Source organism: Lepisma saccharinum, chromosome 2 (assembly GCF_977018435.1).
Source record: "Lepisma saccharinum chromosome 2, izLepSacc3.1, whole genome shotgun sequence".
In the NCBI taxonomy this organism is placed as follows: Eukaryota; Metazoa; Arthropoda; class Insecta; order Zygentoma; family Lepismatidae; genus Lepisma; species Lepisma saccharinum.
The window spans coordinates 110,964,032-110,977,972 of NC_139230.1; the positions used below are offsets into that span (position 1 = coordinate 110,964,032).

Below are 13,941 nucleotides of genomic sequence, written 5' to 3' on the forward strand. Positions count from 1 at the left end.
TAATATATGTTACCCAGAACCTCCTCCCACTTATAGTCACGTACGAAGGAATCGCGCGGGAAAAATGTCATCTTTACGATTTTTCGACCCGTGCGTACGGGGTATATCGGTCCTTCTTTGTACTTCTCGTCTACCAGTGTGTGTATAGTGCCATATTGACTCAAAACCACGCGTATCGGGTCGTGCAATAGTTCGGTAGGAATCACATGAACACGAATTATAACTGTCACACTGTCCGCCCATGTTACCAAAACTTCGTGGTCACCTTTCGAATCATTAAACACATAAGAGTCATTCGATTGGGTCAACAAACGTTCACACAGAAGCTGAGAAAATAGTTTCAGATACAAGCATTTTCTAAATAGGTTTATTTCAATACTCACTACCTGGTCCGACGTTAATTTCAGGGTGTTGTTTACCCATCGGTGTAAATTCGTTGACGTCGGTTTGTCTCGAACGTTGCTGAAATTGAGTTTCAGAATATTGACCCTTTAATTCGCCATTGGACTTCTTTGTAGTAGACTTCCACTGGATGTTGACGTAATGCACTGGCTACGCATAACGCGTGGTCGGGAGTTGGGCGGGCAATATATTCGCATAACTTCCTTGTAGCGTGGCACTCGTCAGACTGTTACTACGCCATCAGTGAGGCCTTGGAATGACAGAAGTAAATGAGTCATTCCACACCAAATCAACACAGATATGTGCAAATTTCAAACGACCATCTTAGATTCTCATGGATTTGGGGAGTTGAAACTATCCATGGAACTTAGTAACAGTGAAAATTTTGAGTCCCGTGCGTTTTGTAATTGTCAAATTATTCAAGGTCAAAGTCGGCAGAAATTTCCATTTCTGAGCCTGTTTAGCTATACTAAATGTGATGTAACTCCGCCCCTGTTTGGCCTAGGAAGCTCAAATAAAGTTTATTGTACAGGGAATTGAACAAGCTTTCCAACGATATGTAGCAAGCCTACCTTTGGTTAAAAATAAAAGTTGGTCACGTGACATTGATCTTTGATCTTGAAAATCTCAAAACATGTCTTCGCCAAAAATCGTGAAAACAATATATTTGGCACACCATGCCATACTCTAAAACATATGAAAAATCAATCTGGGACTGCAATGGGATCAGAAGATACAAAATAATATGTGTAACTATGTGACTGATGCTCTGGGTTCTCGGCCTGTGTATAGGGCCGGTGGCAACCCACCATCGTGACGAAATTGGGGAGCTACGAGAGAGTAGTGTAACCCGGTCTCGGAAATCTCCTACAACGGCTGTAGGTTCGACGTGCCAACCCCATTACCGGTTGAAGAACTCCACACCTCTTGGTAGGATTGTGGGATGGAGACTGGCAGCCGGGAGATAAGCCCAGGCCCTTTCGAGGGCTGTCGAGCCATTGGTTATTATTATGTGACTGATGAAAGCCTCATTACTATGTACAGTACTAGGGTGAGTCAAACGTCCCTTAACGCCTCCTATAAAATTTGAAGAAATTATCCTGGGTATAATTGGTCATGATAGAAACATGTTGGGCCCAGGGTAACCATAGTTGTGTGTGTCAAGCGGAGGTCCGGCATATTGTTGGCCACCATATTGAATTCAACTAAATAATTTTCAATGGAAAGGAGGTGATGTGATATATCAAATCCGGCTAGAATTTCACGAGAAATAAAGTGGCGAAGGTATTTACAACGTATCTTCGAGATACGCATCCCTGATGGCGCAGTGGTCGTCGCCTTGTAATCAAGGGATTCCGGGTTTGATACCCGGTGGAGGGACATACTGGTTCAGATCCCACTTTAAACTGTATGTTCAGTGCTGATTAGCCTTTCTGTGCATAAAGTGGACTTAAAACTACAATTCAACATTCAAGAACTCGGAGACTATAATGTTAACATTTCTTCAGGTACCTAATAGCTCTGTGAACAAGGAACATGAAGTTATGACAGCATTGTCCGGATAGGCAATTCAAACAGCCCTTAAGGCACTCCCAAATAAATTAGCCTGCGCACGTCTATGCGTCCCTGCTATGAATTATTGCCTGAGCTCCCGCACATCCATAACATCCCTTACGTGCGTTCTATCCAGAGAGTCGGTCTCTCATAAGTTCGCATGTTTGTTCGTATGCACAGTATTAAGTGAAAGCGGTTCGGTGAAGTTATTATCTTGCTGCACGAAAATGGCAAGACGGTAGCATCATAGTGGCGCAAAAGAAATGATAGTGCCATTAGATATTAGGACCAGGAGAAACGAATGGGCTCAGGACATAAACCAAAGTGTCAAGCACACGGCAGAGTGTTTGGGGGTGTCCGTCAGCATAGGTAAAAGGGTATGGAAAGAAAGAAGGAACAACAAAAAGTTGCATCACATAAAATGGAAGGGGAAAGGAAGGCCGAGTTTTTGCAAGGTGTGGTGACAAGAAAGTAACATAACTTTTATTTTAATTATCCAGTTCAACAGAAGTCATTATGAACAGTCTTGAAAATTTATTAATGTTATTAGTCCTTCTGTCTCTCTTAATCAACCCACGGCTCCTTGCTTATTACAAGAGTTGCAGCTTTGAAATAGACCAAGATATAAAAGCAATATTTCAGGTGGGATGTAGCAACACATTTAATGTTGAAAGCACCGCCATTACTCGATATGATGATTACGTGAATTTTGCGAGATTATACAGAATTTAGATGCTCCTTTGTTCGAAATACATTTTAAAATATTACTTGACATCAAGGTTTCTCATGCACAATTTTTTAATGCAATTTTTAGAGTTGATATCACTGGTATGTACTTTTCCATCTCTGCTTGTCTTTGTTATGAAAATGCTGTACACAGCGGGTGCGTTATTATTGTATACAGAGAAGACTGCGAAACCACAAGCCACGGGTTCGAATGTTTGGTAAGATCTCTCATCGACTTCATTCAAATCGTCCTCATTGTTGCACTCAATCTGGCTGTTTAAATGTGCGACATGAAAGGATACTGAGAAAATGACGTTCATATAAAGTTGAGTTGTTGTTTTAAGTGCACTTTATGTACAGGTAGGCAGGCTAATCTGGACTGGACCTGCAGCTTAAAGTGGCATCCAAACCACTACGTGACTTCACCGGGTATCGAACCCGGGACCTCTTGATAACAATGATACAACCTTCATATAAAGATAAAAGCAACAAAAACTGCAGTACAGCAGGAATGTGGCTTCTATTTTCAATATGAGAAATCTTTTATTCATTATTTTATGACGCTACAATACTTTGGATTGGACCGACGGAACGCACTTCCACGATTCCTGCACGCCGTGTAGCGCTGTGAAAGTCGCCTCAACCCGCGGAGTCTGAGATTGTCCGCTCTCCACCATACGCCATGCACCCGTTTACCATATTAGGAGTGCGAAATAATAAGATAATTAATATCTGGGATCATATTTGAGATACGCACGTCTGGATTCGGATCAAATGTGTTAATCAACAGTTTTTTTACAATTTATTTGAATTTGCAATTATGCATTTCAAGTTTGCACGTTTCCCTAAACTATCCGGTTTTGAAGTATCTAGTAAAGATCTGCATTTGATTTTTTTCCACAGAGACACAAAATATCAATATTATGTGTACAGTTGATTATGAACTGTGTGGTGTTTACTTACCCGTTCTTGATAATTAGTAGAAAAACTACACTTTTCAATGAATTTTCAGATAACACTTTTTTTTTAAAAAAAAAAATGCTACTTGAAGCTTTCCAATGAGGTATATGTCATTTTTTTCTTCCCATGGAGTACAATTTTACAAGCACGTAAACAGAGGGCTCAATATTTTTGCCGGAGATGATATTGAGTTGATATTATGTTTTTCGTTAAAATTTGACATAGTCATCTGTAACGTGAGAAAATAAGAGATGAAAGATGTAAGTGTGCTCTAACCTAATACATAATTAGAAAATACATATTACAAGTACCTGTTGTCTGAATGTAAAATAAATCCAGCATTGCAAGTACATCTGAATGAACCCCAAATATTTATGCAATTCTGCTGACATATTCTAGGAGTCTCCGAGCATTCATCAATATCTAAAACAAAGGCATAAAGAATAAACATTAGTTTAAAAAGATATATCAGTTAGAGTAAAAACAAATATTTCAAGCAGACTGAATCTTAACAGCAATCTTAGTGCACGTGATCCTAAAATTTACATTATTAAAGTAACACAAAAAATATTTGATAGTTAAATCAAGTGAAATAGGTAGGTTTACCTAGCGTATATACAATTAGGGTGGTCCATCATAACTTGGGCAATTTTTCCTTCAATTTCAACACATAGTTTGTATGCTACGCCCTCCCTTGCCCGGGAAAACAAATGCTACCACTACCTAAATAGAGGCGGCAAAATCTCCCTCGGACAAGCGAAATAGCGTTACGGTCCAGGTTAAGTTCGTGTGTAGGAACCGGTGACCAACAGTGCATAGCGATACGCCATATCGAATAAAAACAAAGACATATGTACTTTCAAATTACCACCTCTTTACCTGTAGCCGGGAAGCGGCTAGCTGCATACCTGAAAATCACGGGTAGCGACATGTATACGAAAATGATATAGCCCAAAATTAACATGAAAATAAAAAGTATATTCTATTTGTAACCAACAAAAATGGAATCATTACAGGTCCCCACACTTGCACTCTCACATTCTCTCTCAGATTCAATCCTCATGGGGTCATCGACACAAGAAATTATACATGACATGTACAGGTTTTATGACGACAAGCCCTAATTATTGCATTCTCAATTAATTTTATCTTACTTTTTGTCTAATCAGGTCATTTGTGATTTTGCTCCAGTGCTACTTAAATCCTAGCCAGCCCTTACTTAAGTTCACCTTTTGTTTTTTAAAAAAGAAACTAGTCGGCGCGGTGACAATACATTACTTGACCAGTATAAACAAAGGCGTCTCAACGGCAATTACATTCACGTGGGCGGACGTTTTCCTTTTACAAGACCTCACGTGGTTCCAAACATAACAAATAACCTCCGTTGAGTGGCGCAAACATATACTCTCTAGCAGGCGGGACTTAAACACTTCGCCGCGACGAGCAATTCACATTACCAGGCAAATACTTTAACAAATAATCACATATGCGACCGGACATAGCTAGCAGCGACACAGCGCTGACACATAAAAATGAACAAACCTCAAGTAGAATATGCAATTAAGCGGGCGGCGCTTTACTCTAATAGTACGCACTTTAAACAAATACAAAGGAGCACAAACAACAATGAATTTAAGATCATAAAAAAATATCACAAGGAATACGAAAAATTGACCTGAGACGAATAGATTACACATGACAAGCGCGACGGGAGTTCGATATAAAATTTCGAGTTGAGTGGGCGTTTTCAAAATGTCGACGAATTTCAAGGGCGTTCTCTAAATCAATCGGGCCGTCACGTGTTAAGGTTCACACAGATGAATACTTTACCATCTCTCAGCTTCCAGGGTGCATCCAGGCGTCTTTATGGGCGATTGAAACACATAGTATCCACGCGAAAGGTTCCTTTGGTCGCGACGATGAAGATGCGAGAAGGATTCAAACACCTAGTTTCCCGGCTCCTCTTCCTCTCGGGATCGGTGGATCTCCGTGGTATGGCGCGGTTCGGACGTCGCATCTGAGCGGTCGTTGTAGGCGTCGTCGGGGCGTCAACATCTCTCTCTACGTCTCTCTGTCGCGGCTGGTAGGCGTCGTCGGCGTCGTCGGGGCGTCAACGTGGCGGATGGTAGGCGTCGTCGGCGTCGTCGGGGCGTCAACATCTCTCTCTACGTCTCTCTGTCGCGGCTGGTAGGCGTCGTCGGGGCGTCAACGTGGCGGATGGTAGGCATCGTCGGCGTATCAATAGGGCGGCGTTCGACGTTCTCTCTCTCTCCATGGCGGCGGATAGGCATCGTCGGCGTAACTTCTTCTGACATCAGGCGAATCGACGTAACGCCCTCATCTCTCTTCTCCCTCTAGCCCGCCATAGTTTCCGGTGTTCCTCGTTTCTCAAAAATTATAAATGGCGTAAGGTAATCACGGAAACAGTTTCGCTTCAACTTCCCCCAGCGGTTGAGGTAGGCGCACTCGTGTAGACTTACTGCCTATCACACACACTGGTGTTCGCACAACACGACAAAGTCCACTGTACACGAAAGGTAGCACGGAGCTGCTCTCCCTACAAGGATCGCGGTAAGACTGTATATGGAGAGAGTTAGCACGGAGCTGCTCTCACTACAAGGATCGCGGTAAGACTGTGTGTCGAAAAACCATGTCCTTCGTTTTATTTAGATTTTGAAAAACGACGCTATGCGATCGTTGAAGCGACGCTTCCGAAGAGGTCAGTCCACTTTGCTCTATTGTCTCCCAAGTGGGACGAGCCGTGCTCGAAGTTGAGTTTGTGCGGATTAAGCTTCCGCCTGGCTGTCGCCCATAGCTCAATAGCAATCGCTGTCCACAAACTGATCAATTAGAACCGATTTGATCTGGCGTCCGTAATTGTCGCTTGATCGTGACGAAACTCCACATATCCGTCCTTGCACACATGCCGCTGCGCTGGTATAAGTTTCACATGAATCTGACCGTTGGAAACCGAGATATTTAAATGTTTGTCATTACGGTTGAATTTCCTAAGCTTTAGACGCATAGCGTGACCCTTCAGGTGCTCACCCTTAACACAAGCGAATGTCTCGTTCCTCCCGTCGGCTTGGCAAAAAATCAAATATGTATTCTTACAACTTAAAACTCTCAACGCTTTGAATCAACACGTCTTTTTACCGCTACATACATGAATAATAATGATAATAATAATAATGACGGTAAATCTGACTGTCACAAGTTGATAATTGTGCTCCATTAAGTCTAGACATACTCTGTGCAAAATTTTCTAGCAATGGAAATATTTTTAGGGGTCACTCAGAGCTCAGAGCTCTCAAAAAATGTTCCATATCGGCTAACAGTTTCGCATATATTAATATCATGTTATAAAACTTAAATCGAATAGGTTATTTTGTATAATTTCTTAGCGTTCAAATAAATGTATTCAGTCTACTAATAAGATGAAACAAGTGTACAAAGCAAAACATCACTGGATCAGAAGTCCTGCAACAACACTATTGTCGTCATTATTTCAGTTTATGTCAAGGCTTCAGGGATAGCAAACGTAGGGGACTGATAATCAAGAAGAAGAAAGGTAGAGGTTTCTGTAGAAATAATATTTTAATGTACTTCATCTACCAACCAGTTTATTGTTTCAAATTTCTGTGTTCATTTCTTGTACAGTCACCGGCAAAAAAAAAATGGGACACCTAGATCCTGAAATGCTCGTTAGCCCGCATGCCGTTATGTGTGTTGCCTAACTCTACGGCGTTGTGAGAAAGTCGTTACGAAGTATTCTTTTTACACTCAACTGAGAAACCTAATATGCAGCGTTTCAAACTTTGATCGCCTCAAATTCGAAAAGAGTAAAACATACTTACACTTAGATTTTTACGTTTCTACGTATTTGTAATACGTACTCTTATTTACCAATTTGTGCCGTAACCCCTAGAAGTTAATTAATGGGGATATTTTGGATAAATATTTGTCCAAAGTGTCAATTTCTGGAGAGAAAAAGAAATTACCATAGGATCGCAATTGGGAGTTTGTGAGTGACGTGGAGAACTTTATCCATTTCATGAACAAAGTAGCATATTCGGTTATATTGTAACTAAGATTACTGTAATTTAGGATTTTCTTTCGATTCAGAAAAAAATCTATAACGGTACCCATTGAAAATGACCCACTTTAGTAGTGTATATTGAGCGTTTCAAAGTAGTACTTAGTAGGTATTGTTTTTTTTTATCAATTGAATATCACTTTTTGACATATTTTGACAATTTTTTGTCCATGTTTTAGCGTTTAGCGATGTTTTTAGTACAATTTTCAATGCATTATTTTTTTTCCCACTCGTACTTGGTAGGTATGCATTTGTAGCCTTTTTTTTATCAATTGAATATCATTTTTTGACATATTTTGACAATTTTTTGTCGACGTTTTAGCGTTTAGCGATGTTTTTGTAAAATTTCCCATTTTTTCCCTTTTTTTCCCACTCACACTTGGTACGAACGCCACGATCTTACGTGATATAACTTAACCTATCCTTTTTTATTACGTGCGAAACTACACGAGAGCCTCTACTAGTAGTACAATAAAGCCGGTTGACCAACCTCAATTGGGGATCAAAAAAACCTTAAAAACTCACTTTCTCTCCACGTTCCGCGCCTCATTTATTGCGCTGACGATGTTTCGCAGCGAAGAAAAGAGCACCAAAACATCAAAAACTCATTTTACTCATTTGAGGTTCACCAAAACCTCAAAAAACCCATTTTTATTAATTGAGGTTCACCAAAACCGCAAAACCTCATTTTCTCTCCACGTTCCGCGCATTCATTCGTTGCGCTGTCACAGCGTGATGAGTAAATAATGCACTCTCTCATCCTTGAAGGATGAATGCACCTTATCGTAATTTTCCAACTCCGGGACCAATGTTTATATATCGTGACCTTTGCAAACCTCTTTCGGAAACGATGTGCCACACACACGCGCGCGCGCGCCTATATTGTGACGCAAGCAAACAAACAAATAATATTTTTTTTAAGATTCCTGGCCCCTAACCCCACTTCCGGTCGCCATTTTGGATTTCCGAACATAGGTTGTATTCATATTTTACTCACATATAGGCGTACGTGATGAATCCGCAAACAGATTTTTCCTAAGTCTTACCGTTTCCAAGATAACCCCACTTCCGGTCGCCATTTTGGATTTCCGAGCATAGGTTCTATTCATACTTTTTCTCACATATAGGCGTAGGTGATGAATCCGCAAACAGATTTTTCCTAAGTCTTACCGTTTCCAAGATAATCCCACTTCCGGTCGGAACTATCTGCCATCTGTTAGAGGTTTTGTGAACTAAGTGGTGTTTTGTTTGTGTGTAAAAAAAAAAAAATGCAATGCTTTTTACACTTGGTTATCATCACCTAACATGTTATTAATTGTTTTTTAAAATTAATTACAACTGAAAACTAATAATTAATATTATCTAACGTTACTAATTAATATTATACAATTAATTGATATATTTTTTTTGTTCTTGTTGCTAGTGTTGGGTAATTATAGTTGTTGCAAAATATAGCTCTCGCGTATGACAGTTTCTGAGTTTTGTTGGGTATATAAGAACAATTTTACACGACCTCTCTCGGTTCTCCTCCGTAGCCGTGCTTGTTAAGGCGTTCACTCGTTCTTGTCATTGTTCGTTCTACGTGTGGCCTATAGGTTCGAACCCGGTCGTGGTCGAAAGTTTTTCAGCGTGTCTAGGAGTCTTGATCAGCGTGTATATTTACTTCTCTGTGTTGCGTCTACTGATTCTGAACGGGGTTGTTTAATGTATATGTTGACCTTGATATATATATATATATATATATATATATATGGTGTTCATGTATGTATCCAAAGCACATTGGAAACAATATTCGATCATTAGCTGCGTTCAACCACTGCTGCGGTGGAGTGACCACCCCCTGTCCCCGGGGGTCCCCCCCCTGTCCCCGGGCTCGTGTTCCCGGTTAAGTTAGGTTAAGTTGTCTAATGTCTATGTCTATATGTAATGTCTATGTCCATGTCTCTGTCTTTGTAGGTTTTTGTAAAAAATTCGAGACATTTTGCAATTTAACGCTGGACTTGGAAAATTTTCGACAGATGGGGGTCAAATTTGGTTCCATGACGACCTATGTTTATTTTGGTATGGGTGGACAGAGGACACCGAGACTCGACCGACGCACTAAACCCGACCTCTCTACGACTATTTGTTCAAAAGTTACGAGTGATCAAAGTTTTGGAGAGTGGGTGGGCTAACTTCTTACCCCTTGACCCCAGGACTACCAAAACTTGGTATACGTATTCTACACCTCCAAAATCGACAAGGGGCATCTAAGGATGCCGTATGGGGGTGTTTTTCGATATATTTTTTCGATAACTCTTACCATTTTCGAGATATTTGCAATTTAAGATTTTTTTAACGCTGGACTTAGAAAATTTTCGGTACATTTTTTTTTGTTCCATGACGACCTATGTTTATTTTGGTATGGGAGGACAGAGGACACCGAGACTCGACCGACACACTAAACCCAACCTCTCTACGCGTACTCTACGTCACCAAAAAAGGTTAAAGGTTCCAAATAACAATAGTTAGAGTTTCGCCAATCTAGTAAAGTGGATTGGTCGAAATCTCCAAGGCGTATTTTGCATTTTTTTTTTCAAATATGAACACGTTAAAACTGAACTGTCTTGGATTTTTGAGTTTTGTATTCGCCCTGAGAAAATTCTATATAAAATAACATACCTGAAAATTATATTCGCAGTAGATTGATTTTTTTGAGTATTGTAATCACCTCAAGAAATTCTATATAAATAACATACTTGAAAATTGTATTCACAGTAGATTGAATTTTTTGAGTTTTGTATTCACCCCAAGAAATTCTATATAAATAACATACTTGAAAATTGTATTCACAGTACATTGAATTTTTGAGTTTTGTATTCGCACCTAAGAAATTCTATATAAATAACATACCTGAAAATTGTATCGCTATATACTAGACTTTTTGATTTCTGTGATTTTGGAGAAAGCATAATGGCATCCACCACCAGTTTCAATCGTAAAAATGATAAAACTGAATGTGTTACTTGTGGGAAGCTAATCTCAAGGAACAATTTATCGGTACACAGGACAAGATGTAGCGAAACAGGTTCGAGAATTAATCGTTCGTCACCTTCTAAGTCTTGTGCTCGATGCGGAAAGATGATTAGCATTACAAATTTAAGTAAACACCTCAAAATTTGCAAACCATCGACCGGACAAGCATCGAAAAGGAAAATCGATAATGCAGATACGGAAGCTTCCACTTCCAAGCAAATTAAATTATCTAATGAACGCAAACCAATTAGATCTGCATTCAACGACCAACTCCAGGATTTTTCAATTAAGTCAGAACCAGGCCGTGACATCCTTAGTTTCTTGGATGAAACGAAAACACCTGTACTAAATATTTTGAAAGATAAACTTGAAAACAACTCTATAAAAGTATACGTTGTTCTGTTTTCTGAATACGAGAAAGTTGATGGCACAACGAGTATTTTTTATCATCGTACAAAAAATCAGACACTTTATTTTGCTGACGTCGAAAATTTGGACAACTTCTATTATAAAGTTTCCAACGAGCTGGTTAAGAAACATGACGATTTCGAGGCTAAAGGGTCGGGATGGTCTCTATATGGAAGTCCTCACACGTTAACTGTTTACGTGAACCAATTCTCGCCTCTTCGCGCTTCCAGCTACGTTCCTCTTCCACCGAACATTCAACACAAGAGGGCTGTGTTAAATATACAGAACAGCGATAACAAGTGTTTTCTCTGGTGTATATTGGCTGCACTGCATCCTGTTCATTGCAAAAATAATCCACAGTGGGTTGGACATTACAAGCAATACGAGTCCGACTTTCAAAGTGTAATGTCTGACATCGAATACCCGGTGACATTGTCGGATATAACAAAGTTCGAAAATCGTCCAGGAAAACGCATCGCTATTAATGTATATTCCTTCACGTCAGATAAATATCTTGTGCATCCCGTCAGGATAAGCGATATCGACGATGACGATGCTCGTGTGATTAATCTTCTTCTAATTTCAAACGAGGATGTTCATCACTACACGCTAATTCGTTCACTATCACGTTTGGTCAAAAGTCAAACAACCAAGTATGAACATTGCATCGAAGTTTGCCCGAGATGCCTAACCACGTTCGACGACCGAAAACAACTCGATTATCAAAATTACACCGGACGTCAAATTGCTATCGAGAAACTTGCCGAACATAAAATTTATTGCGGTGACAACAGACCGGCTAGAATGTTGATGCCCGAAACGAACGAAGTCGAAGAATTCAAAATGCACAAGGCATTGTTGGAACATCCCGCAATCATCGTCGCAGATTTCGAGGCATTCCTCAAACCACTCTCCTACTGCGAACCGGATCCTGAAATTTCCTCCACAACGCCGTACCAGCTTCATCAACCTAATAGTTTCGGCTATGTTGTTGTGCGACGTGATAAAATGAATGAAGCGTATATATACCGCGGGCCAAATGTAATCGAACACTTCCTGGAAAAAATGGTGGAGGAGGTTGAGGTAATTGGTAGCGTACTGCTTACATCAAAACCGATGGCACCTTTAACTGAAAATGAACTTCAAAATTACAATTCCACTGAGGTGTGTCCGGTATGTGATCAAAGTTTCACTGATGAGAACAAAAAAATATTCCACCACGATCATTTCAGCGGAAACTACATAGGTGGAATTTGCAACACGTGCAATCTTAAAATCCAGAAACCTAAATTCATCCCCATGTTCTTTCACAACGGAAGCGGATATGATTTTCACCACCTGGTGAGACATCTTGGCTACGATCCGAAACGTATAGGTGTCTTGGCCGAGAATGAAGAACGCTACATTAGTCTCAGCAAGCAAGTGTCGATTCCGGGAACGAAAAATACAATCGAGATGCGCTTCCTGGATTCGTACAGATTTCTCTCTGCAAGTCTGGATGCTTTAGCGAACAAACTCACCGACGATCAATTTAAAATAACTAGAGCTAGTTTTGCCAACGTAGACATAGAACTCGTTAGACGTAAAGGGATTTATCCTTACGAGTACGTTAGTGATAATTCTAAATTTAACGACGACGCTCTCCCACCTCCAAGAGAATTTTACAGCAGACTCAGAGAGAAAGGAATCACGGAAGAAGAATACCAACACGCGCAACTCATGTGGGAGAAATTAGAATGTAGGACACTCGGAGACTACCACGGCGCATACTTAAAACTGGACGTGACGATACTCGCGGATGTTTTTCAAGCGTTCAGGAAAACGGCAACGAATATTTATAAATTAGATCCAGCGTATTTCTACAGTCTACCGGGATTAGCGTGGTCGGCAATGTTATTCCAGACAAAGGTCAAGCTGGAACTGATATCGGACGTTGACATGTTACTTTTCATCGAAAGAGGGATACGAGGTGGAATGGTGCAATGCGTACAGAGACATGCAAAAGCTAATAACGTACACATGAAAGAAGATTACGATTCAAATCGAGCATCGAATTACATCTTCTACGCCGACGTTAATAATCTCTACGGACATGCCATGGTTCAGAAACTTCCTTACGGGGGATTCGAATGGTTAGATCCCACTTCGATAGACATTATTCATTTCGACGATAGCGAGTGTGGTTTCTTCGCAGAGGTAGATCTCCAATTCTCCGACCACCTGCACGACACGTTTTCGGATTTGCCTCCGACTCCCGAAATCAAATGTCCACCCGACTCGGTTCAAGACAAGCTTTTGTTAACATTGAACCCTAAACAGAGATACGTCGTCCACTACAAGAATCTCCGGTTTTTGATTGGGAAGGGTGTTCAGATAGTAAATGTTAGAAGAATACTAAAGTTTAAACATTCCACGTGGTTAAGACCTTACATAGAAACTAACACACAACATAGAACAGCTGCCACTTCCGATTTAGACAAGGACTTCTTTAAATTAATGAACAATGCGGTGTACGGAAAGACCATGGAGAATGTTAGAAAGCACGTAGACGTGAAATTAATTTCCGATAAGAATAAATGTCGGAAGTGGATAGCCGATCCTAGATTCAAGTCGAGAAAAATTTACAACGAGAATTTGGCACTTTTCAATCTAGATATAAAATTGATGAAATTCAGAAAACCAATTTACGTTGGCGCAACGGTTCTCGACTTGTCGAAACTTTACATGTTCGAATTTCATTACGACGTGATGAAACCCTTCTACAATGATAAGATATCACT

General features: G+C 40.2%; 1 protein-coding gene across 4 annotated transcripts in view; it reads right to left on the reverse strand.

Moving 5' to 3' along the window:
- Nucleotides 1-13,941, reverse strand: part of LOC145984114 (uncharacterized) — a 677,559-nt gene that overhangs the window by 161,305 nt on the left and 502,313 nt on the right. For all 4 annotated transcript variants that reach the window (XM_083117547.1, XM_083117546.1, XM_083117548.1 and 1 more), the window contains one exon: nucleotides 3,954-4,065. In XM_083117547.1, the coding sequence (XP_082973673.1) occupies nucleotides 3,954-4,065 (112 nt within the window). The remainder of the gene's footprint in view (nucleotides 1-3,953; nucleotides 4,066-13,941) is intronic.